The sequence below is a fragment of the Eptatretus burgeri genome, chromosome 14 (assembly GCF_056783735.1).
Source record: "Eptatretus burgeri isolate ZD-2024b chromosome 14, Ebu_testis_v1, whole genome shotgun sequence".
NCBI classification, from domain to species: Eukaryota; Metazoa; Chordata; class Myxini; order Myxiniformes; family Myxinidae; genus Eptatretus; species Eptatretus burgeri.
The window spans coordinates 23,061,948-23,087,782 of record NC_140974.1 but is presented as its reverse complement, the minus strand read 5'-3'; the positions used below and the strand labels follow the sequence as shown (position 1 = coordinate 23,087,782).

The 25,835-nt window shown below is 44.2% G+C and overlaps 1 protein-coding gene across 3 annotated transcripts in view; it reads right to left on the bottom strand.

Moving 5' to 3' along the window:
* Positions 1-25,835, bottom strand: part of LOC147012783 (uncharacterized) — a 416,846-nt gene that overhangs the window by 60,748 nt on the left and 330,263 nt on the right. For all 3 annotated transcript variants that reach the window (XM_085853969.1, XM_085853968.1, XM_085853966.1), the window contains 6 exons: positions 17,525-17,578; positions 17,068-17,121; positions 16,483-16,590; positions 3,992-4,045; positions 3,730-3,783; positions 3,510-3,563 (listed from right to left, as the gene is read on the bottom strand). In XM_085853969.1, coding sequence (XP_085710095.1) covers positions 3,510-3,563; positions 3,730-3,783; positions 3,992-4,045; positions 16,483-16,590; positions 17,068-17,121; positions 17,525-17,578 — 378 coding nt within the window. The remainder of the gene's footprint in view (positions 1-3,509; positions 3,564-3,729; positions 3,784-3,991; positions 4,046-16,482; positions 16,591-17,067; positions 17,122-17,524; positions 17,579-25,835) is intronic.

The window sequence follows — 25,835 nt, the reverse complement described above, 5'->3', positions numbered from 1 at the left end:
TCAGGCCTCATCAGGCAGTTTGTGAAAGACTTGGACCAACAACACAATAATGTGGGAATAATTGGAGTTGTTAAAGTTTTAGTAGGAGTAGTAGTAGTAGTAGTAGTAGTAGTAGTAGTAGTAGTAGTAGTAGTAGTAGTAGTAGTAGTAGTAGTAGTAGTAGTAGTAGTAGTAGTAGTATCCTTGGACTCCACATTCAATCACAGTCCATCTGTTTCTGTTTACTTTCATTCCTTTCCTCAAACACTTCATTATTCATGAAATCATTCATAACCACATTGATATGATATCGTACCTTCAATGTGCTCGTTTTTGTGATGGATAGGATCGAAACCACAAGGTTTAAATAAGGAGGCAAATTGTGGGTTACACTGTTCATTGTTCCAACATTTGCACTTAGCTCATGATGCTGGGATCTGGATTGAAATCTCAGACACCACGTTTGCCCATTGTCTGCGAATATCCTGCAATTCATATCGTAGTTCACTAATGCTTCCAACACAATATACAGTAGATGTCCAGGTTCTTACAAAAGGCTGAGATCACTTTTCTAAAGTATTTTCATCGATTATTTAGTGATAATAATGTGTCTGGCTGGCAGGATGGCTTAGAGGTATGAACACTCGTCTGGAAGCCGTCTAGCTCGCCTGGGTTTGAATCCCGACCCAGCTATAAACTGTCATCCTCGGTATTTCACAGGCATGGTGATTCATCACTGTGTGTGCCACCACTTGGATGGATGTTAAACTCGGCGTCCCATCTGCTGGCATTCGTTGGCGGATGTTATATATCCCATGGTTTCCTTTGTGAAGAGTTGGTGAGTTATTGCCGGCACCCTGAACAAATTACAAATTCCTGCTCTAACCTACAGGGGTAATGCATCGGCTGCACAACCGCACCACCAACAAATGATGATACCCACAACCATGTGCTGCTATACTAAATAATAAGAAGGCTTTGCCCACCGTTGAAAGATGATAATCTGTGAAACTGCATACTAAAAAAATAAAATAAAAACAACACATCAAGCAGCTGTAAGCAGATCAAGTTCTTCGCTGCACTGTAAAGAGGTGTAAAGAAACATGATGAAAGATTATAGTTTGACATAAAGGCTCCATAGGTCAAACCAGACCAAACCAACTCAGGACTAAATTGCACTCAGGATGAAATATCCAACTTTGTTTATTTATTGGATCTTTAACGACTATCAATGATCAATATCTCGATAAAACACTGGAGGCAAGCCAACTCAGACACAGGACCAGAAGATAACAACCAGATGTATGTTAATGATGGCTCTTGAACTTAATCACTATCACATGTGGAAGGGATCTGTATGCAACTGAAATTATTTATAGCTATTCTAGCTGTCTGTGACACAAAGGGAGATTATCTCTTCAGATAATGTTATCAGGCTCCACACACTCAGTTGTAGAGAAAACGTCCCATAGCCTACAGCAGTAAAGGGCTAGACACTTAAATATGTGAAGGATGTACGTGAGCAGCTGCTCGATAGAGCCATCATGATGTTATCCCGCTCGTACTGGAGCATTTTGCGCATTCGGGGCCTATAAAGTCAATCCTTTTTTTTTTTTTTTTACAACAGCATACCATGAACTTCTGAGACCCCCAAGAAGGGCAAAACACAGTGGCATCATATCCTTGCTGTCACCTTGTGGAGCAATTACAGAAAGCTATTTCTGGAATAATGAGACTCAGGGCTTATGGTCTGACCTTGGCAGGGCCTGACAGACCATTAGGGCTGACATTTAGTTTGTGTTCCATAGGTACAAACATTCCAACAAAATAATGCTTAAGGATGGGTGGGGTCACAAGGAATTGAGCATTAATAATATGGACCCTTTGGGAACATGAAGTTGGGCAAGGGGTGGGGCAGGAAGGGGAAGGTAATAAAGTAATTGGGGACTGTGGATGGTGGGGGACCAGGGGTGGGAGTTATTGACCTGAGATTTGTGGCCATTGAAAATACTACATCAATATATATATATATATATATATATATATATATATATATATATATATATATATATATATATATATATATATATATATATATATATATATATATATTTGTGCATTCTTGGTATTTATGATATAATTATGTTGGCGAATAAGACTATTCGAGGTCCATAATCATGATTACCAAGTTCTCACATATTTTATTCCATATTTGCCCCTCCATTGTTTTAAAATCCATCGAACTTTGTCACATCACGAACCTAGCCACCTAACCTACCTGACTTGCTGGGTCCTCATCAGGCAAGATGAGAAAGGCCCATCCAAGGGAATGGGTTGTGGTTAGTGGTCAGGAAAGGGTTCGAGTTCTGAGTTAGGTGAGGAGTTGGGATTACAGAACAGAACAAAAGGATAGAGATTAGAGAGCATTAGTAATGAGAATAAGGTTAAGATCAGACTTGAACTTAAAATGAGATATCTTCCAACAAGTCCGAATAAAACCTATGTGCACTGCTTATCCCCATTGATCCAACACTCGGTCATCGTCACAAGAGAAGAAGATAGGTGAGTCAGATGTCACACAAAGTCCTCACCAGTCATAGGTTGCACACAGCATCATCACCATGGAATGGTTGATGGTCTGTTCATCTTCTACTGTCCCTCAAATACTGTTGCATCCTCTGCTCCCTTATGACTACTTCAGCATGATCATGTTGAATGTATTCATTCAGCAATTCAGTGCTTTTAAACTTTTCAAGGTACAGACTTCTTTTTCAACTGCATTCCTTTATCCTCTATTTTGCTGGCCATGAAACCACCACCTGTATCTGTCCAATCATGTTTCTAATTCTATACTCCTACAAGTTTATAGCTCATCGCCATTTCGTGTCATTTCCATTTTCCACTGATGATCTTTTTCATTCCCACTCTCACCTTCAACCACATAGACACCTTTCCTTGTAGATCATGCTGGTATGTCCATAAATTTCTGCTTGTTCCTTTCTGTGTCGGTCAAAACCTCCTCAACATTTGTTGTCTTCTCGCTAATTGGAGTATCAAATTTGAATTTTTAAGTTTTAAAAGTTCTTGTTTTTTTGGTTTGTGGACATAACATTTATTCTAAAAAATATGAATAAACATCTCACAGTTTGTGCCGTTGTAATAAACAGGGTTTTTCGACTTAGTAATGAAGATATGTTGAGGTTTTACAAAGGCTATAGTTAAGATGGAATGCCAAGTCCAATGAGAAAGCATTTGAAAATGCAAAGCCCATCGGCTTTGTATTCGGACTTCTTCTTCTTCCATATTCTAAATGGTAACTTTGGCCTTTTGACCAAATTCTTAATTTGTATTCTCCTTATTCTCATAATAAAGCTTTGTTGAAAATTTGATGACAAAAGCTCAAATGGGGAAACGTTATGGCCCGGACAGACACGTAGACACACATAAATGATTGCCAAAACCCGCTGTCTCCTGCTGCATGGGGGACAGGCTAATAACAGCAAGGTTGGATTTTCATTTTAGGATCTCACCTTCTGTCCTACTTCACCTGGAGACCCAATCGCTCCGGAGTGACCTACAGGACCCTGATAAAGAGGTAGATCAGCATTTGTAGCAGTCATTGAGTGAAACACGGAAACATTTGGTTATGAGGTCAAAATGATTTCAAAACTGAATAACAGTAATGTATAACATAGCAACATATGCTGAAGAAAATCAGAACTAAATGTACTCGTAAAGACACCGACTCACATCGCTTCCGGCAGATCCAGGGGGTCCCCGAGCGCCTGGTGGTCCAGGAGGGCCCTGAAATTGAGGAAAACATGTTAGTAATGGTGCCAAAGTAAGGACAAAGATAAAATGAATTAACAGAATGATGTAATGGAGATATAAACTGCAGCAAAATAAATATAACAGAAACAATTCCGAAAACAATATTTCATTATTGTTATTATTTGTACATGGAGATGTTAAATGTTGATTGGTGAATTGAAGAAAAATAAATAAATAGTACCAGGGAACCTGCATCTCCACTTTGCCCTTTCTCACCAGCAGAGCCTGGCATACCCTGCGGGGTGAAAATAAAAAGCAAGAGAAATGTCACACAAATAGAACGATTAAAGTCTGCATTCAAAGATTGAAACAGGTCAGGTCAGGTATGGGAGCATGTGCCAGAACAGCGCGTCGCTGCGTCCACTTTCCGCCGGTACTCCAGGGGCCTCCGTCTGGCCATCCCCCAGGCAGATGCCAGGCCCATCCCCATCTCCTTGAGATGATGGTCAACCTGCTGCAACCTGAGGCACGTGGTCGGCCCACTGGCCTCCTCCACTCATTAGACTCCCTCGCTGAGAGAATCTGGTGAGCAGGATCAGCATCAGGAAAACGAGCCACATGTCCATACAGCCGCAACTGACGCTCATGGACTATGCAGGTAACAAATCTCATCCGAGTCTCTCTCAGCAACCGCTCGTTGGACACAAAATCCGACCAGCGATAGCCAAGGATTCTCCGAAGAGACCTGGTACCAAAGGAATTAAGTCTCCGTCTCAGATCCTTGGTCAGAGACCAAGTCTCGCATCCATAGAGCAAGACTGGAAGTACCAAGGACCTGAAGACTCGGACTTTCGTCCTCCCACACAGGTACCGGCAGCGCCACATCCCATGATCCAGTGAATCCATGACTCCCCAGGCCCGACCCAGACGTCTATTGACCTCTGACTCGCAGCCAGCAGAGACATGAATATCACCGCCAAGGTAAGTGAATCTCTCCACGACCTCAACATCCTCACCACAAACAGACACAGACAGGACAGCAGCATCCAAGATGTCACCGAAAGCCTGGATCTTAGTTTTGACCCAAGAAACCCGTAATCCCAACGGCTCCGACTCCTCATTCAGCACCTCGAGGGCCCCCAAGAGGATGTCTAAAGTCTCCGCAAAGATGACTGCATCATCTGCAAAATCAAGGTCCGAGATCTTGACATTGCCAAACGATGCACCGCAACTTGATCTCTCCGACATCCTCCCTAAAATCCAGTCCATACAAGTGCTGAAAAGTGTGGGGGCAAGTACACATCCCTGACGAACTCCAGTAACAACTGGAAATAAGTCAGAGATGGTACCACCACACTTCACAGCACTCTCAGTACCAGAGTAGAGTTCAGACATCAGATCGATCAGTTTTGGTGGCACCCCACGAAGACCAAGAATCCTCCAGAGGACATCCCAATTCACTGAATCGAACGCTTCACAGAGATCAACATAGGCTGCAAGCAGCCCCTGCCGAAACTCTCGTCTGCGTTCGGTGAGGACACGAAGTGCAAGGATACGGTCAATCGTTGACCTCTTTGGTGTAAAGCCTGACTGCTCTGGACGCTGGTGCTCAAGCAGATGGTGGTGAACCCTATCGAGAATTATCCGAGCAAAGACCTTGCCCGGCACTGAGAGCAGCGTCACCCCTCGGTAGTTGTTGCAGTCTTGGCGATCACCCTTCCCTTTCCAGAGAGGGACAACAAGGCCCCTCTTTCAGTCAGTTGGGATGATGCCTGTGTTCCAGGCAGAGCACAAAACTGCATGCAACGACATGAGTGCAGCATTTCCACCAGCCTTGAGAAGTTCAGAATGGATGCCACAGATCCCTGGAGCTTTACCCCGTTTCAACTGGTTTACCGCAGCCCGTGTTTCCACAAGCGAAGGTGGACCACAGTTGATTCGAGGGTCAGCAACAGGGATTGTAACACCCTTGACGTCCAACTCGACAGCTGGGGGATCAGCCTGGTACAACCGCTCAAAGTAACCGGCCCAGCGGGCCTTCAATTCAGACTCCTCTGTCAAGAGCCGACCACTCTCTGCTCGAACTGCAGTGCTCCGAGGGATGGGCTTGGATGAACGTAATGCGCGAATTCCCCTGTAAGTGGGACGAGAATCACCTGTCCACAGGTGATGCTCTACCCCCTCACAGATTCCTCGCACATAGGCCTCCTTGTCCACCCTTAGTGCACGTACAGTTTTACGCCTCAGCTCCCTGAACAGCTCAGCTCTGCCATTCAGCCTAGCCCTGCGACTCTGGTCAATGGTATCCAGTGTCCCTTGAGAGACAAAATTCTTCTTTGCCCTGCGGTGAGCTCCAAGGCATCCACCGGCAACATCAAGGACGGTGGTCTTGAAGACGCTCCCCAACTCTTCAGGACCCCCCAAAGCACCCAGACCCACCAAGTGTCCACTCAGCCTGTTCGCAAACTCCTCAGCTACTCTCTCATCCCTGAGCTTGGCAACATCCAGCCTAGGCTGGGATGGTACCATTCTCCAGGATTTAAGATGCAGCTTTAGAGATGCTACAACAAGCCTGTGGTCAGTATTGAGGAACTGAGCACTCCGGTAGACCCTGCAGTTCTGGATCATCCTCCAACGACCGTCAATGAGGACATGGTCAATCTCCTTTGCCACACCGCCAGAGTTGGAATACCAAGTCCAGCGATGAGCTTGTGGGCGCTGAAACCATGAACCAGCCACCCTTATTCCAGGACTTCTTGCAAAGTCAAGGAACTTAGTGCTATTCTGGTTCATAGTTCCTGACCCATGGGGACCAACACACACCTCATAGCCATCCCTATCCGTTCCATTCGATGCATTGAAATCCCCCAAGACTAGAAGTGTATCTCGTCTGGGGCACTGATCAACCACAGACTCGAGTGTGGCATAGAATGCATCCTTCACGGTGAGATCACTCGCCTCAGTCGGAGCATAAACAGAGACCAGGGAAATGACACCTAAGGAGTGACGAATCCTTAATCTCATGATACGCTCGTTGACCGGTGTTACCTCAATTATCATTGGGGTCAGCTTATTGGACACAGCTACAGCAACTCCTTGGGTATGGTAACCATCAGAGCGACCAGACCAATAGTAGGTGTAACCACCCACCATTATCTCGCTGCAATCCGGTCTCCGAACCACAGAGAGAGCTGCAATCCCGATGTCCAAACGCTTGAGCTCAGATGATAACAGAGACAGGTGATCATCCTCTCTTAGGGATAGGACATTCCAGGCACCCACCCGAAGGGACCGCCTCATGTTCACCCTAGGAGACCGCCGTCTGGTAGACGACACCTCAGCACCACTCCGACACACTCTCCCGCAATCTGACCCAGGGATGTTACCCCGTGGTTTCCCTCCTATCATCAAAGATTGGGGGTCCCGAAGGCTTTGCCCCAATCCCGTCATCCGGTGAGCTGCCCCGCGAAGGGAAGCTGCGCAGGAGGTACTCGCACGGAGTGGGTTTTCAGATTTTTTTGCGTTTTTGCGTTTTGCGGAATGAAGGGTTTTACGCTGGCCGGAGTGCAAATCCTGCCACCAACCTCCTCATAAAAAGTGACCCAACTGCAGGAGAACGTCCGCAGACACAGTTGGGCACTAGATATGTATGGCCGTTGGCTCACAAGGAGCTCCTCCACCCTTTGACAGGTTTTGTTTTTAATCCTGCTGGGTGTCCATATCCAAACACCCCCTCACCAGAAAACCTGGTGGGGGAGACGGTTTAGTCACCGACAACCAGACCATGGAACAGGTTAGTACAGGTTTACATGGTAGCTGTAGCAGGTCACAGATCGAACCTGACCTGACACCTGACAAATTTTTGAGGAAAATAATAATTGAAACAATTGTATCAATTATTATTTTCCTCAAAAAATTTTTTTATTAGAAAAGCCTCAAATATATACATTCATATATCGTATTCACCCTCCACCTATTTGTCAAACCATCTATTTAATAATTCCTTGAACCATCTGTCAGTTTGTCTCACCAACCAATTCACCCCACTATCTGTAGATTCATCTCACTCTACATTTGCATGTCCATCTATAAATGCATTCATCCAGTCATACAGTCATCCAACCGATCCATCCATGCAACGATCAATCCATTTGTCCAACTACCCATCCCATTTGTCCTACAATCAACAATTTGTCCAAACAGCCAACCATTTGTCTATTATCCATTTTCTATGAGGATTCTGGTTGACGTCAAGTTTTTATTGTGGAATATCAAAAGGTACAGATAAGTTGAGGAAGCTTCACCCATTTCTCAAGGTATTTCCCCTGCTGCATGCACATATTTGTTATATCGATGTAGTTGCACCGTGATGCTGTCGGTGTGGAAATATTTGGGACAGGTACACAGTCATTTCAGGATGTCTTCATCATTCATACACTTAATTCCAACAAACTATTCTTTCAGTATTCCAAAGAGATGAAAATCACAAGGAGAAAAGTCTCAACTGAATGGGTAATGATTGAAGACTTCCAACCCTAAGTTGGGCAAACATTATTGTGGAGTAAAGTCATGCCCTGATACAGCATTCCTGTCTTCACATTGACTGTCATGCTTCATTGTGAAAAGAGTCATTGTAGTCCTGTGCATTAATGGTTTCCCCATATTCAAGATATTCCAATGGAATGAAATACTTCATGTCCCAAAACAATGTTACTATAAGCCGTTGCAATTCTGCAAAACAATGTTGCCATAGAAGATGGTTGTACCTTGAATTTTCTTTGGTGTTAGATCAATAATATATTCACTCCATGCCAGCTTTCTTTGAGTCTGGAGTGAAATTATGGACTCAGCTGGTCTCATGACAAAACAATCTTCTTTAATCAATCATCTGACTGGCTCTGGTAGCGTTCCACGAGCACTGTTGCAATGGCCACACAAGGTGCCTTTTGATGAAGCGTGAGGTCCTTTGGTACCCATCTTGCACTCACCTTATGCCATTTCAAGTGAGAATGAATAATTGTTCCCATATTTCCCATTCCAACATCCAATTCTTCTGCCATTTCACATGTAGAAATCGCAGGATTCTCCAAAAAGGATCTGTTCAACACATCCAGTGTTTTCTGGAGTGAAAGCATTTCGTTGCATGTGAGACTGCTCCAGATCACTCAACAATTTACGGCCAGTTTTGAACTCACTGCTGGATTTAAATGAACCACTTGAAAGTCGTGCATCACCAAATTGTGTCCACAGTTTCCTGAGAATTTCAGCTGCTTTGATGTTCTCCTTCACAAGGAACTTATGTGGAGACACTTTTTTTTCGATTGCACACCTGATTATTTCGGCCACCATCTTGATTTCAACAAGAATGCATTGAGCAGCTTTGATTTTACTTATTGTATAAATTATTCTGGGTAGACAATATCATTGTACAAATTTCAGCATCGAACTAGAATCTTTGTATGTTCGACAATAAAAAAAGTCCAAGTTAACCCTGATTGACCGACGTACAATAGTGCTGGCTCGTTATGCAAGCATAACCTTCGAATGCTCAAATAGCTAAATAATGCACTGCAGGAAGGCAATCATAACCACGTCTTCTAGATGGGCAACACCACATTCATGGAGTCTATTGGATGGTGTGGACAGCCAAAACAATAAAAAGCTACCAGAACAAGATGAAAGTTCAATGCCTGATTACAATAATAGCTCTTCATTACTCCAAACACCCCTCACACCACTCCTCCTCCACCCCCCTCAAAAGAAAAATCAGAGATGAAACAGTTACAGTGCAGTTAAACAAACCAAGCGATAACCTGAACCTTCCTTTACCAAATAACAAACTATGATTTTAAGTTTATCATTAAAAGTTATTGACTGGTTTCCTGGTCGTTGTTGCCACTATTGGTCCTCAAAGAGATCTGCTTCCACAAACCAAGTAATCATTCCAGATTTGTCTGTGCTGCCGTAGATTTTACGTTTTCTATTTGTTTCGATTTTTCTTCATATCAAGTGCTCACTCCTGTGTATTGTTTCATGCTCATTCTACTTGTTTCGATCCTACATCTCAGGTTTGGATAGTTTTGGGCCGACACGTTGTTTTTCCTCAACTATTTCCCATACCCACTCATCATGTCTCCTTCACCTCTGTCCCATTATTCATCACCCTCGCGTTAACGTCCCCCTTATACCTCCTGTTCATACAAAAGAAAATGACACCTTGCTTTCTTCTTCTCTTATTTATATTCTGCTTCTCCTTTCTCTTCTGCTCCTCTCTCTCAATCAATTGAAACCTTTTTAAATGGAAATTTAAATGTGTTCAATGTTCTGGCATAATTCCCTCCAAACACTTTTCTCCTCGTCTGCTTTTCATTCTTTATTCCTGGATGACTCATCAACCCATGTTTCATCCACCATCGCGTTCATATAGCACCGTCTTTCTGCGTGTCTTTAATCATCATTGCCATCAAAATCCTGACGTCTGTCTCTCTGCTCTTGGATTCCCTAAATTGAACCCTTCTTATATTTTGTGTGGCACTACTGTGACAAACTTCCTCACACAAGTACCCTCCCCACCGTCATCTTTACACCCAGGTTCTTCACCTTACTCCCGCTCCAGGCTCCCTCATCCCCCACCACTACTTGCCATCCCCAGATTATGCTTCCATCCACCCCATGCCTTTTCCTCTACTTGCTTCCTCGCGACCATACCCCTCCTTGCTTCCTTCACTCTCCGCCCCTCCTTGGTTTCTTCATTCCCCTCCCCTCCTTGCTTCCTTCACACCCCACATCCTCAATGATTCCCAAGCATCCTGCCACCTCTTTGCTTCCCAAGTGCTCTGGCCTCTCTCTTCTCCCCCTGCATCCCGGCTCCTGTCGTTTTCCTCTGCATCCCACCCCATCTCTTCTCCCCCTGGCTCCCAAACCCTCGCTGATTTCACTGCATCCCAGATCCTTTCTTTTCCACTTGCATATCAGCCCCCCCTTCTTGTGTTGTGACCCCTATCTTCTCCCCCATACTTCCTGGCTCCTCTCTTCTTTCCCTACATCTCGACAATCTCAGCTCCCACAGTGACCTACCCTTCTTCTGCTTCCCCAGTGTTTGGCCCCCATTCTGCTTCCCCAGGGTCCTGCCCCCCTTTTCACTGCACCAGAATCCCATCCCATTTCTGCTACCCCAGTGTACTGCCCCATTTGTCCTTCCCCAGCTTCTCACTCTCTTTCTGCTTCCCAGCATCCTGCCCCCTCCATGCTTAACACACGACCCATTCCACATCCTGCCACCCACCCCCCTTCACCATGCTCCACACCCCCTTCCTTCTTCCCCCCTCCCTGTCAACAGCATCTCCTCCCCCATCCCAAACTCTATGGACCTGCAACATCTGAGGTCTTCTTTCTAATTTGACACATCTCTCAAACAAAGCTGCCACTGATTAATTTAACATTATCTGCCGAACAAAATTTTTCCTCCCACAGGATGTCCCCGATTATTCGGTGTCTCTCCCTGGGAGACACCGAATAATCGGGGACATCCTCTTCATCTCACCATGTACTCATGAGAGTCAACATCTCTCCGGCTATTGTCACAGAGCTGCCTCAGTCAGCACCATAGAGTCTGGCAGTTAACTCAAGCTACTGGCTGGGACTGAAATCTGCCCTCTCATGTCATGACTGGCACTTCATTTGCACCTCTCCTGATATTAACTGTTTGAGTGTTGTTGGTCACGACCATGGCCTCACGGGAACGTGCTTTTTGTCACGACCATGGCTTGTGCCATTGTTCAGCAATCTGTATTATTTGTTCCTATTTAAGTGTTTGTTCCTATGGTTGCCTTCTATACATTTTATTAAGTTTGCCTGAAAAAGAAAACAATATTTTTGTTTTGCGTACTAGAAAGATTCAGCAATCAAACAGTTAATACTGCCTGGAAATCCTTCCACACAACTTGCTTCCCCTTATGTACAGAGTTATACCATCTCATCTGGTACGAAGAATCCTTTGGCGAGGCAGATGGCAAAAAAAAACAACTTGCTTTTTCTTCCTGGAAGGCAAATCTTACCAAAGACAACTTCAGATAATTCCACAAGGCCTGGGACAAGTGTGTGTCTACTCTCAGGAGAGCCAGAAAACACCATCTCGCCAATCTCAAGAATGAACTCTCAAACCTGTCTCCTTCTTCAAAAACCTGGTTGTGTCTTTTCAAGTCCATCTCTGGTGTATGCTCCCTCTCCATCGCTTCCCTCACTTCAAATGGCACCACAGCTGACGCTGTTTGTGAGAAGGACGAATGCCTCAATTCTGCGTTTGCCTCCAAAATCCATCCATCTATCCATTGGGACCATACTCTGTGCAGAGCGTTGCTGCTGCCTCAGGAGTCGACTTGGCTATTGGGCACAATCCTGGATAGGTCGCCACTCCGACACAGGATACCAGCAAGCTGGCACTCATTTTGTCGACCTCAGAAGGATGACAGGCAGAGTCAACCCCACCTAGTATTTATTCAACAACCAGGTGGGATTTGAACTCAGGATCCTGGGATCCCAAGCCAAATGTCTTTCCCTCACAATTTTTTCTCTTTTGAAAGGAAATTCTCTTTTGCTTGGAAGAGGAGCTAACACTCAAACCATCAGCTGCACCTAATCTGCCACAGCAGTTAATATACTCACTCAAACTACCACCGAACAAAATCAATTGTTTAACTTGTTGACTGATGCAGACTGACTCTTGCCCTCACGCAGACGAGTATTCCATCACCCTTCCTTATCTTCACCTTAACTGCGTCCTTTGTGTTTGCATATGTAGTCTACTGCATGATACTGGTTGTTCAAGAGCAGCACTCCGAATGAGGGAAGAAGACAAATCAAGCTGGTGTTGGCAGTCGAGGTGATGTCATGAGCTGCAGTGATACCGAGGTCATACCAATTAAGAACAAAGATGAAGCACATGATTAAGGATGGAAGACATGTTTAAGCTTTTGCTAATCCGTAAGTCATAAGATCAGAGTGCAGTGCATGATTGGTAGTGGATTCACAATCACTCTTCACCAGATGATGGTAGCATATTGTGGGACAAAGGGAAATGGTCGACAAGATGGTGTTGTCTTCAGTAAATTAGAGTCGTGAGTCACCGTAAGATGACTGAGCTAAACTTATTTATACTCATTCAAGCAAAGGCTCATCACACGCGCATTGTATCAAATTCAGTAAAATATTAATTTGGAACTGTGTGCATGGTCATACCAGCCCTCACTCCACTGTGGTATCAGCCATGATTTGGCTGGCTTGGGCTTTGAAGAATGCAGCCGATGATTCAGTACTTTATGCCTGGTGTTGGCTTAATGGTTAGGGTGGTGGGCTTGGAATCGTAGGATCCTGAGATCAAATCCCCCTCTGCAGTTGAATTAATACCAGGTGGGGTTGATTCTGCCTGTCATCTTTCCGAGGTCGGCAAAATGAGTGCCAGCTTGCTGGTATCCTGTGTCGGAGTTGCGACCCGTCCAAGATTGTGCCCAATAGCCAAGGAGACTGCTGAGGCAGCACCAATGCTCTGCATAGAGTATAGTCCCAATGATGGATTGATGGATTCAGTACTTTATCTCTGCCCTGGCAGCTAACTCTTCACTCCAAAAGCATTGTAACCACATCTGTCAAGCCAATACCGCAATATCCTGCTGTACTGTGACCAACGTAATAAAATATCAACATTAGATTGAACCAGTTAGGATTATTATCCATTGTTTAGAAAAGAGGCACAGTCAACCAACAATTTGTACTAAGGTCAACTACTCAACCAATTTTAAACAACCAGGGAAGAGCAGACTCACCTACCGTGAAACTATATTTGTGATCCATGATCTTCCTCAAGCCTAGTCTCCTACTCCAGCACGAGCCATTTTTATATCAGATACTCAAATCAATGATGGCAATGTGCCCAAGTTATAATTTGCTGGTGTGGTGTGGTAAAGTTTTGTGGCAGTGTATGCATGCCATTTCAGTTTGTCCCGTCCGCTTCACACCATCCCATTCTTGACACTTTTATTCGCGGATCCTATTGTGTGGGAATGTTAATTGTTTCCCTGCTTAGACCACCTCCTTGACCAGTCGCATTCGAAGCCTCAAGCACCAAATGCTGACTTTTATTCAGTGATATGCCAGGTATGGGGGGAGGGGGTTCACCCCAGGCTAAATTAATTGGAATATTTCACATAATGCCGTGCAATAGCCAACTATCCTGTCTTACCCAACTGGACTGCCCTTTTATGTTCATCCAATGTTAAATTCTAATTTCTCACATTTTTGTCAATACATGTTTTACCATAATCATTGTACAACATCCCACTCCTGATTTATCAAAAAAAAATATGGAATTTGCTCTTTTGGTTCCCTAATAATACTGCGGATGGTGCACGGCAGCTAATCAGCTATCCTAATTTTTGCACCTCGTTATTTTTCCGCTTCTTTCTGAGGGGTCTGGGGATTAAGGTCCGACACAACACCCAAATCATATCCAACTCAATGCGCTTTGCAATATTAGGATTCTCAAATCCAATTTGCAAGCTTCGATCACAACCATTATTCTGTAATACATTCTGTACTCGTTTCGTATCTCTGGTTACGGAAACCCCGGGAGACAAAACCACTCACACATGGGATTTTAGTGTATGGGCAACCATGGGATTACATGATTATAAATCAAATATGTAGTTTATTGATGCGAGTTGTTTTCTTGTCCACAGGTCTCTCCAAAAACCGGCAATTTGCCGGTGGACCTCGACATCTCAAAAGCCCAATCTTTCCTCTTTCTCAGTGTGTAACCCTCACCAGACGAGAGGGCATTGCATTTGGGTCTCTTTGTCTGTTTGTTTGCACAGAACGTGAGTAAATGTATTAATTACATACAAACCCTATATACCTTTCGACCCCGATATACCTTTCGACCCTGAAGACCCTTTAGACCCATACAGACCACTAAGACCCTCAATATGCCTAATACTCTATTGACCTTTTGTAACAATAAGGCCTTCGAGACCTCTAAGACCTTTTAAGATCCTGAATACCCTTAAATACCCCAAATTCCTATATAACGCTCCGACCTTTCAAAAACCACTGAAGCCCTTAAAGACCCTTTAGGTCATTTCTAACCCTAAGACCTTTTAAAACCCATAATACATTCAGAACCCTAAGACCCTTTATAACTCTAAGATGCTGCAGACCCTATAGGCCCCATTAAACCCTTTAGAACCCCTCAGACCCTCAAGACCCCTTGGACTCCTTTCTCCCTATGGAAACTTTAAGCATTCACACCTTTCAGACCTTTTAATACCTTATATATATATATATATATATATATATATATATATATATATATATATATATATATATATATCCCTTTGATATTTAGACCCTTTTGGCCACTTGAGACATTTCCGAGCCTTTAGAGACTTTGGACTATTTAGACCCATTTAAACCTTTTTAGACCTTTCAACCTTTTCAAACCTTTTGACCTTCACAGCTTTACAACTTTTCATACCTTTGACCTTTACAACTTTACAATTAGACCTTTCATTTAATACATCCTTCCATTTATTGGCCACATGAAGTACACCAGACAAAATAAGTCCTGGTGAGGGTCTGCAATCTCCGATTGCTCTTTCTTGTTTAGAAATGTGATACCGAGGAAAACCTGGCCAAGTTTGTCAAGAAGGCAGACAACCTTGGCCACATGCACAATGGTAAATGTATCATCCACGTACTTGTTCCAATAACGTGGCAAGCAATCCTCCTATATCCCAAGGAATTTACATTTCAACTGCTCCATTACCAGATTACACAAAACTGTAAACACCAGAGAGCCTACAGCTGTTCCAAAAATATATAACGTGTTGCATCATACATAAACGTCACGCTATCCGAACACATCTTCACCTGACTGGAGACGTCGTCCTATGCCAGTTAACAGTTAAACCTGGTGTTGGCGTAGTGGTTAAGGTGGCTGGCTTGGGATCTTAGAGTCCTGATTTTGAGCCCCTGTTTACTGTTGAATTAACACCAGGTGGGGTTGAATCAGCCTGTCATCCTTCCCAGGGAGGTGAAATTAGTACCAGTGTACTGGTATAGGGGCACAGCATCAGCGGCATAGTCTCGCCCCAACAAACTGATAGCTACCTGGCAGCTAAAGCTGCCACATTCTAGAAGAAGAAGAAGTTGGCAGTTTGGAAAAGCCATTTTCCAATCATTGGATTCTCTGAGTAAGTGCCCATGCATGATATGAATGGTTAAATCAACTGTGTGTGTGTGTGTGTGTGTGAACACCACAAATAAATATACATGCCCAGGCATGTGCACTCTCAGAAGAGTGATTCAGATGAATTTGAGGCAGAACTTCCACTTGCCTGTGGCAATCTACTCATAGTTTTGGACAAATTGAGCTTCAGTGAGGAGAGGTACATCACAATATATATCATAATTAGCATTGTGGGTGGAGGCCACAAATAAATAGAGCCCCTGGGCTCGAGCCCACGTGGCAGGGTCTGAGCAGCTGTGGTAATTACACCGATCTTGCATAAAGATAGTTGTCAAAGCAGAGTGAAATATGTACCATCTCTTCAAAATCACAGGCAAAAATGAAGGCCAAACAGAGGGTGTATTCAAGGGGTAATGGACCTTAAGTCGACCCTCTCAGAAATAAATGACATGGCAAACCTCTGAGATATTTTGTGTAGACAGGTAACTCACCTGCAGGCCTGGAGGTCCCGGAGGGCCTTTGTATCCACGTGGTCCATCATCTCCCTTCAGGCCGTATTGCCCCTGAGGACCTCTTTGGCCCTGCTCTCCATCAGCTCCCTGCATAAAGCGCAATTGGAATGAAATCACATTCTTGCTGTTGATGTATTTAACTGCAATGGCTTACCTGGAAGTGATAATTCAAGAATTGCTGTAAAAAAATATTCTCATATGAAGTGAATGAACGAAAACAAATGACCGAAATCCGATTACCCGAATCAATTTTAATTCACTTTGAAATATCAAATGTTTTCCATGGAAGAAAAACAAGGAAGGAAACATTTGATGACATAATTCGGCAAATTTGGCTCTTCCATGAGTTTCATTACCTGTACCTACCTGCAAACACGTAAACAAATGAAAAACAATTAAATATCAGTAAAAGCTGCCCACAATGACAGTGACAGTGGATATATCAAGCATAAACACACACACACACACACACACACACACACACACACACACACACACACACACACACACACACACACACCACTCTTTTAATCTGTCTTGTACCCAATATGGCCATAAACTCACAGATGGGCCGGGCTGACCGATGATTCCCTGTAAGCCGGGTGGCCCTGATGGTCCCTGAAAAATAACAAACAACACAACTCCACAAGAAGCATAAACAGTATATTTTGTTTATGTTATCTACTTTCTATTTAATGTTTGATGCTTATGAAAGTGATGGATGACAGGAGGTGAAAAGGAATCGATGAAACAGAAGGGACTACCTTGGAAAGGGACACACATAAGCGATTGCAGAGATGGGAAAAAGGGGGTTGATGAGGGGGGGGATACAGGAATGGAGGTGAAGAGCAATAAACTTCGACTCGTGGAGGCTAACAAGGAAGGGTTACAAGGTTAGTGCATGTGAAAAGCTGTGGTTTGGATGGACAATGGAGGGAAAATGGCAGGTGGCAAAGGAGGGTTGTGGTTTGGATTAAAAGGGAAGCCTGGGGAAGGTGCAAAGAGAAGGATATATAGTTACCGAATCGCCTTTATCTCCTTTAGTCCCCTTAGGGCCCAGTCTTCCCATGTCACCCTAGCAGAGAAAGGCAAGGATAAAAGAGCATATCGACCTTCACTCATTTAATTTACCCTTCCCAGACACAGCTCATCCAACTAAGTAAATAGTGTAAAAAAGAAACAAACAAACAACAACATGATGATTGTTGAGAAAGCACATATTTATCTTTGGCATTCATACCACCACACATAAGAAATGCTTATTAAATTAAAAGAGCACCCTTTGATAGCATGAACAAACAAAAAAAAAAAAACCAGGACATTCATAATTCCCAGCTCATGATGGCAGACAGCATTGAAATGAATGGATCCTTTCATTAATTATGATTCCAGAATACATTTCACCAGATGTAGCTTGCTTGATTGCATTAATTTTGTCAACACAGCTAATCAGGAATTGTGCAAGAAACTATTGTCTTCTGTTATATTTAATTCCGTCTGATGGAAATAACTTACTTAGTCTCGCAAAGCACATCTGACGAAACATCGCGTCAAAATAACTTCACTCGGTGCAGCGTGAAATTCCTAATACCAAAGGGCACGAGATTCGGATTCACTTGCCTTGCTGCTATAATTTAAATAACAAAAAAAAAAGATACCATAACACATAATATTATCATGTGTGTTCCATGGCCGTGCTTTTGGATCGGCATAAACGGAAATGGCATCATGTCATAGCCAATCATTTGGAAGACCGAATAAGTTAGGTAGTGTAAAATATTGGAAAGGCCTTATCGTTCTGCAATAAAATGAGGTTTTCCAGCAATCTATGAGAGTGGAATTATTTGGTGGAAGCTTTACATCAGGTTCATATTGAAGGTACGACTGATAGACCGTCCATCAGTTGAGCTGTGTCGTTGAGAGTTGGCCCAAGCTGAAAGACCTCCGCCAACCGGTTCCTGGTTGTGAAATCATTTCGATCCCTCCGTTTAAACCATGTGAAGTGAATGCAATTCACCCACTGGAGGTCAACTTGATAGCACGCACTTCTCGTGAAGAACACGACAACAGCAAATCATGTGTTTTTTTAACCAGTCACACTTTGGATACAAATTGCATGCATGAATTGCTCGATTATTATGCTAATGTCGGTGGATTCCAAATTAACCAGGGTGGTGGCCATCCATCCATTGCGACCATACTCTGTGCAGAGCGTTGGGGCTGCCTAAGCAGTGTCCTTGGCTCGCGAGCATAATCCTGGACGGGTCACCACTCTGACACAGGATCCCAGCAAGCTGGCACTCATTTCGCCAACCTCGGAAGGATGACAGGCAGCGCGTCAACCCCACCTGGTATTAATTCAACAGAAAAGCAGGATTTGAAATCAGGATCCTGGGATCCCAAGTCCAGGCTGGTGGCAGCAATTAAAAATAATAATAAAATAAAATAAAATGTCACTTAAAAAAAACTATCGTATCCTGCAGGACATGGATTTTCAAAATTGCAATTTGTGACCCACAAGCAAAATGTGTTTGAAACCTTCACATGCAGATACTGTTTAGTGTCAATACTGATGCGTCTGGTGGCTTCCGTAAACACCTGCCGACTCAGCGGGGGGTACAAGACTCCCGCGAATGATCGAAAGATGTCAGAGTTTCTGTGATCAATATTAGCTATTACGAGTCCCAAAAGTTCACCCAAAGGAAGCCGAACCTGGTTGTGAAATCGCGTGAAGGCAGAAGGTGTGAAAATGTTTCTTATAAATAGAAATGGGTTCATTTACAAAGTAATACGGGGGTAATGAACGAAAAGATGATCAATAAATATATAGGACAGATCAGACAGTCGTCAGACACAGATAGGAATGAAAGGGTGAAAGAAACATGACCTTATCTTCAAATGTAAGGAAATGACCCATTTTAGGGCCAAAACACTGAACTCTCACAAAAAAAAGGGGAACACAAATTTGTGTGAACACAGGTTTGTGAGCAACGCACAAACTGTTTGTGGATCCATTATGACCTGAGCAAGATGGTGTTGCACAGAGCCGGTGTGGCACAGGGTGGGAGAATGGCGATGAGGAGAGACCGCGAAGACAAATCAACAGACCCTGCCAATAAACGGCCATACAAAGAGAGAGGAGAGGGATGTTGCCTCTCCAAAGGCCCGACTCCAACTGATCAGCTCCCCACAATCACGGCTCTCATTAACTCTTGAACTACCTTTGTGGGCAGTGTGTCCTGTCATTGGCTGCCACTTCTGGTCGGCGGTGCTACGTGCTCCAGCATTCCGCCCCTCTACAGGAGTCCGTAGCCGACCTCACCACCATAGCCTGCTGTGAACCGGCCAAACAGTCTGTGATGCTTCTTTTAAGCTCATGAAGCGCTTTCTTTGTGTGCCTTTGTTGATCCAAGTCCTCCACCTGCTCCCAGCTAAAAACAGGAGGCTGATTGACACGTAACAACCTTACTCTGTGGTGTCTTAAAGTCAACACTCACTGCCTCCTCAGTGCATGTTTTAGAAGATGACTTACCTGCAGACAAATACCTGCTACAAGAGGAATCTAACCCACATGGTCACACAGTCCGTACTATTCTTAACACGGTTTATCTATGGAAAACACCCCCCCCCCCTTCATTGGCACAGCTATCTTGGATTTTCCTTCACCATGACAGGACATATCAGTTTAAAACGACCTTGCTTCCACTCTAATTCATCAAAAAATGGCCGATACGCCATTTAAATCATTGACTAAAGGCTACGAGAGAGCAATTCTGAAGGGAAAAACGCAGGAAGATTAACTAGAAGATTGCAGAGTTTGGAAGGAGCTGAAGGGCAACACAATAACTGACTGAGCAATAACATGCCACTGATAAGAAAAAAGTTTCAGAATGGAAGCTGATAGAAAACAAAACGGTGACATTGTTCTAATCCACAGTCACATATTTGTCACATACTGTATTTATTAGGGTGGGGTCAGGCAAAGTATCACCGAGCGTCACAGGAAGAAAAGGTATGAGATTAGGAAGGGTGGGGATGTGCGAAAAGACAGCAAAAAAGTAAAATATTTTGTGTATGACCCCTTAAATGCCACACATTTGAGGAAGACCCTTCATCCGAGTTGGCTTAGCAGTCCCTGATTGGCTGTGAAAGCATTTCAGAGCCAATCGTGGACAAAGAAAGGGAGAACATGGATGCTGCTCTCAGTCTAAGCTCTGCTTGGCCACCAACTTCAAGGAGATTTCAACTTTAAATACATTGCTTTATGGATCCCAAAAATGTAGGAAGCCAACTGTGATGTGTTTTTTTCAAATTATTTTGATAATTGTCTGAAGAAGGTCAGAAAACCATTACATTTCACATCTAAAAGCAAAAAAAAACCTTCCAGCTTTTGTGTAGGCTTACAAATCAAAAGTTGTTACTCACTTCAGTTCCCTGTAGGATCAATAGGTCATACATGCTTTGTTATAGCGACAAGAGCACTGCAATCTCAATTTTAAAGGCCAGGTCAATTAAATCATCAAGAGAGCATCATAGGAAGCTTGGAATCAGGACACTATATATATATATATATATATATATATATATATATATATATATATATATATATATATATATATATATATATATATATATACATGAAAATGTATATGTATATGAATATGGAAATGTATATGTATATGCATATGTATATACATATACATACATACACACACAACACACACACGCACACATAAAGACGTGGTTGGGAGTATAATCAAAGGATCCATGGTAAATTCTACAACCTTTAATTGAACAAACAATGACAATCGTTTTGATGAACAACATGTGCCAGGAAACATGCATCTGTTAACCTTTCTCAAGAGTATATAATGACCGTTTTTACAGCCATTTTTCCCTGCTGTGCAGGGGTTTGGCTTTTTCTTGAGGCAATGTTTTATGGCCGGATGCCCTTCCTGACGCCAACCCTGGTCGCCTCTTACGACACACAGGGATATGGTACACCTATTCTAACCGGGGCATACACCGGGACCAGTACACTGGCACTCATTTCGCCAACCTCGGAAGGATGACAGGCTGAGTCAACCCCCTGGTGTTAATTCAGCAGCCAACGGGGCTTGAACTCAGGACCTTGGATCCCAAGCCGCCACCGTAACCACTAAGCCAACACATCAAGAGTGATGAAAATTATCACAACAACCCCCGAAATACCCAAAGGTGGGAGTTGAATGCTATTGGGTATTATATGTATATATATATATATATATATATATATATATATATATATATATATATATATATATATATATATATATATATATAGTGTTACGGCTGTGGAAATTCGCAATACACCATAAAGGGTCCTTAGGTCAGTTATGACGATAATAATTGTGTAGTTAGATTTCCCCACCGTTGTTTAGAGGGGATTTCCGTGTTCACAGGGCTGCGATCCTTTGAGATAGCCATTTTTCTTTGACTGTCGTTATTTTGGACCAATCATCCCCCAACAACCAAATCGCCACCACCAAATCGCTACCACCAACATAATTCCCAAACAACTACAACTCAAACACCACCACCTTCGCCTCTTTACCTCCACAACTCCACCCCGCAAACATTGCTTCACCGCCATTCTCAAATGACGCCCGCCAGCAATCAAATCGCCACCACCAACACCCTTCCCAAACCACCGCAGCAAACTCCCACCACCTCCGCCTTTCTACCACACGTCATACCATGGGTTGTAAATGGGTTCCTTTCGCCTCGAAAAGCGGATCAGGAATGATTCACGCCCCCTTTTCATCCATCCAATGGCTGAGCATCGGGTGGTTTGGCCCCGCCTCTGAACCCACTGTGATCCAGAAATTTGCATATACGCTCCTCCCTCGGCCTATATAAGCGCGAGCTCAATGCAGTTCGCGGCAGTCAAGTGGCAGTCAAGTCGGGAGTGGAGTGGCAGCAGCAGTGTCGGCAGTAAAGTGGCAGTCAAGTGGCAGCAGTGGAGTGGCAGCAGCAGTGTCGGCGGGGCAGTCAAGTGTGTTGGTCGCGGCAGTCTGGAGAGTTGGGAGACGGGGCAGTCAAGTGGCTGTCAAGTCTGGAGTCGGTGGAGTGGCAGTCTGGAGAGGCGGGAGACGGGGCAGTCAAGTCGAGGGCAGTGTGTCGGTTTCGGCAGTCTGGAGAGTCGGGAGATGGGGCAGTCAAGTGGCTGTCAAGTTTGGAGTCAGTGGAGTGGCAGTCTGGAGAGGCGGGAGACGGGGCAGTCAAGTCGAGTGCAGTGTCGGCAGTCAAGTCGAGTGCAGTGTCGGCAAACGGCGGCAGTGTCGGTGCGGCAGTGTCGGTGGGGCAGAGTCGGGAGACGGAACTCGAAGCCAACGGGAAAGGCAGACGGGGAGCGCCAGAGAGAGCTCTCCGGCCATGCCAGGGGCACGAAGCCAGGCACAGCTACGCTGACATCGCGGCTTGCCCACCATCGCGCCACGAGGGCACGGGTAAGACCCTTCGATCTCGTGGACCTGGCCGCTTATCCAGGTTCCACGCACATTTGGTCCACGAACCTGTCTGCCACCCTTGCCTTTGAGGATGGCTTTTTCCTTTGCTTTTTGTGTAAATGCATGTGGTGGCGCCATCTTATAAGTAGAAATGTCTAAGTGTGCGTGTGGAATAAAGACTTTATTCGGTTGTAGCTCTTCATTTGCTTGCTTCACTGTATACGCGCTTGTCTGAGTGTGCAATAAATGTGCTTGTTGAACTGTTCCCTGTTTCATTGCGTCCCTTCCTTTGTTTAAAAGTTCAATCTTGCATTACGGAAGGAATTGGTAGGAGGGGTGTAAGCACCCGGTAAATAATCACGTCCGTCGGGGCCGGCAATAACACCGCTCGGTTATCACTGAAGCATGGAACGGACCGCTCAAGCGGTTCGTGTCCTAGGCCGGCTAGCGGCGAGGTTCGATCGCCCGGTTAACTACTTGCGCAGGTACTTAGGTCAGTCGAGTTTGGCGAACAACCCTATCCTGCGCGGGTGGCCGATTGGCACGATTGTGGTGTGGTCGAAAGACCCACCCGTGAATAGCTCCTGGCGATAGTTCCAAGGAGGGTCACAACTGAATTGTCCGTTCTGGTGGGCGACGCGGTTGCGATTCGAGTTACGTGGCCGATCGCACGCCGGGCGGACCGAAATTCGTTACAATATGCATCCATATACAGTGTGTGTGTGTGCGTGTGTGTGTGTGTGTGTGTGTGTGTGTGTGTGTGTGTGTGTGTGTGTGTGTGTGTGTGTGTGTGTGTCTGTGTGTCTGTGTGTGTGTATGTATGTATGTATGTATGTATGTATATATATATATTTATATATATATATATATATATATATATATATATATATATATATATATACATATATATATATATATATATATATATATATGTTGTTGTTGTTCGTCTTTCGGCTGCTCCTGTTAGGGGTCGCCACAGCGGATCATCCGTTATGATCCGCATACTGATTTGGCACAGGTTTTACGCCGGATGCCCTTCCTGACGCAACCCTGGTCTCCTCTTACGACACAGGGATAAGGATTGGGTTTTGCCATGATTCCGGGCTGCCCTACACCCTCTCATAGTGCGGCCCAGCACAGAGCACCCGTCCTCAAGCAATCCTCCAACCCAAGCCTCCGAATAGCCAGATTACAGGCGCACGTCACTACGCCCGGTTATATATATGTACAAATAAAAGGCAATGTCTATGTGTGTGTGCTAGTGTGTGTGTGTGTGCCTCCTCCATAAAACTCCAAAACCATAAAGTCGCGCTTCAAGAAATGATAGCTACCCCGGCAGCGAAGCTGCCATTTGACCACCACCACAAAACCATAAAACTTAGCAGCCTGAAACTTTGCATGCATACTAAGAAAACTCCAACACCCCTTTTGAAGATAATTAACGGCCTTATTTAATTATATCTTTCATCAGGTGATCCTCGGCCACCTCACTGCCTGGGGTCTTCAGGCGTCTCCTGTGTAACCTTGCTGAGGTCTGAAGGCGCCATGCTTTTTGTCCTCCTCAACCATGCTTTGATTTGGAACAGGCTGCAACGATTTCTTCATGATAAAGTTTTTTTTTTCACTTTCCTCACTCATATTATTGAATGTCTGTTCATCATAGTTATGAATCACTGGGTATATTGCAGAGGTTATAAACACCTGGAGGCGTCTGCCTTCGTGGCTTTATTTCATTTGCACATATGAATATGCGAGAGAATATCTGAAACTAAGCAGAATTACAAAATGTAAGCTCCAGATTTTAAAGTATCAGCAGTTCTGACTCCAAAAAAAGTGTTGATTTGTCCAATTCGGACATTGCATGGGCATTTCCGGGTGCATCGTTGTTTCAACGGCAATTGCTAATCGCTTGCCAAGCCAGGCATTCCATTAGAGTGCTTGCTTGAGTGCTTAAGCCACTTACCGAGCTGTACACCACATTTCGTGTCAGTTGATGGAGGTACAGTTCATGTCCCGATCAGGATGTTCAGTCGAGAGTTGCTACAAGGTAGACGTACATATACAGCACACATGGACATGGTACATATGGGTAGATTTGGATCTGTATGGACTCCATGCCTACAGACTCGATGTGGACATGCCATAGCTGTTATGGGTGCCATGGTGGCAAAGTTTCATCCCGTATCTTGTGGAGGATCTGATAGGTTTTCTTTTGTCCTCACATCTGTTTCTAAAGCATTTGGTTATCGGATTTGCGTTACAAAGATTATATATTTCTCTTTGTGAGTTTCAAAGCTAAATATATTTGATGATGACCGATTTCTGAGCCGTATGAACATAATTTCTAAATTACCAAGCCAATTTTTTTCCACCCGACACACGCAACTGGTTATAAAGATTAATGTTTGTGAACAACTCCTGGAAATGTCCAAATAACGTAACGTTGTTTATCGGTGAAAGTTATTCAATGTTTCTGGGTTGTATACAATGCATACTGCAATCGGTAATCACACTGACTCCAACCTGCTGATTCCTGAAAAATTGCCAATATCGGCCAAGCATGTGTATGTGTGTGTGTGTGTGTGTGTGTGTGTGTGCGTGTGCGTGCGTGCGTGCGTGCGTGCATGTGTGTGCGTGCGCGCGCATGTGTGTTGTTCACAAAGTATAACATATTCTCTCTGATAACTCCCCTACACCACACCACACCACACCACACCACATTTCTCTCGGTCTCGGTCTCGGTCTCTCTCCCTCTCCCTCTCCCTCTCCCTCTCCCTCTCCCTCTGTCTCTCTGTCTCTGGATGTATCCTGACAGTCGTTATGTCTGGGCGGGCTTTGTCTCTA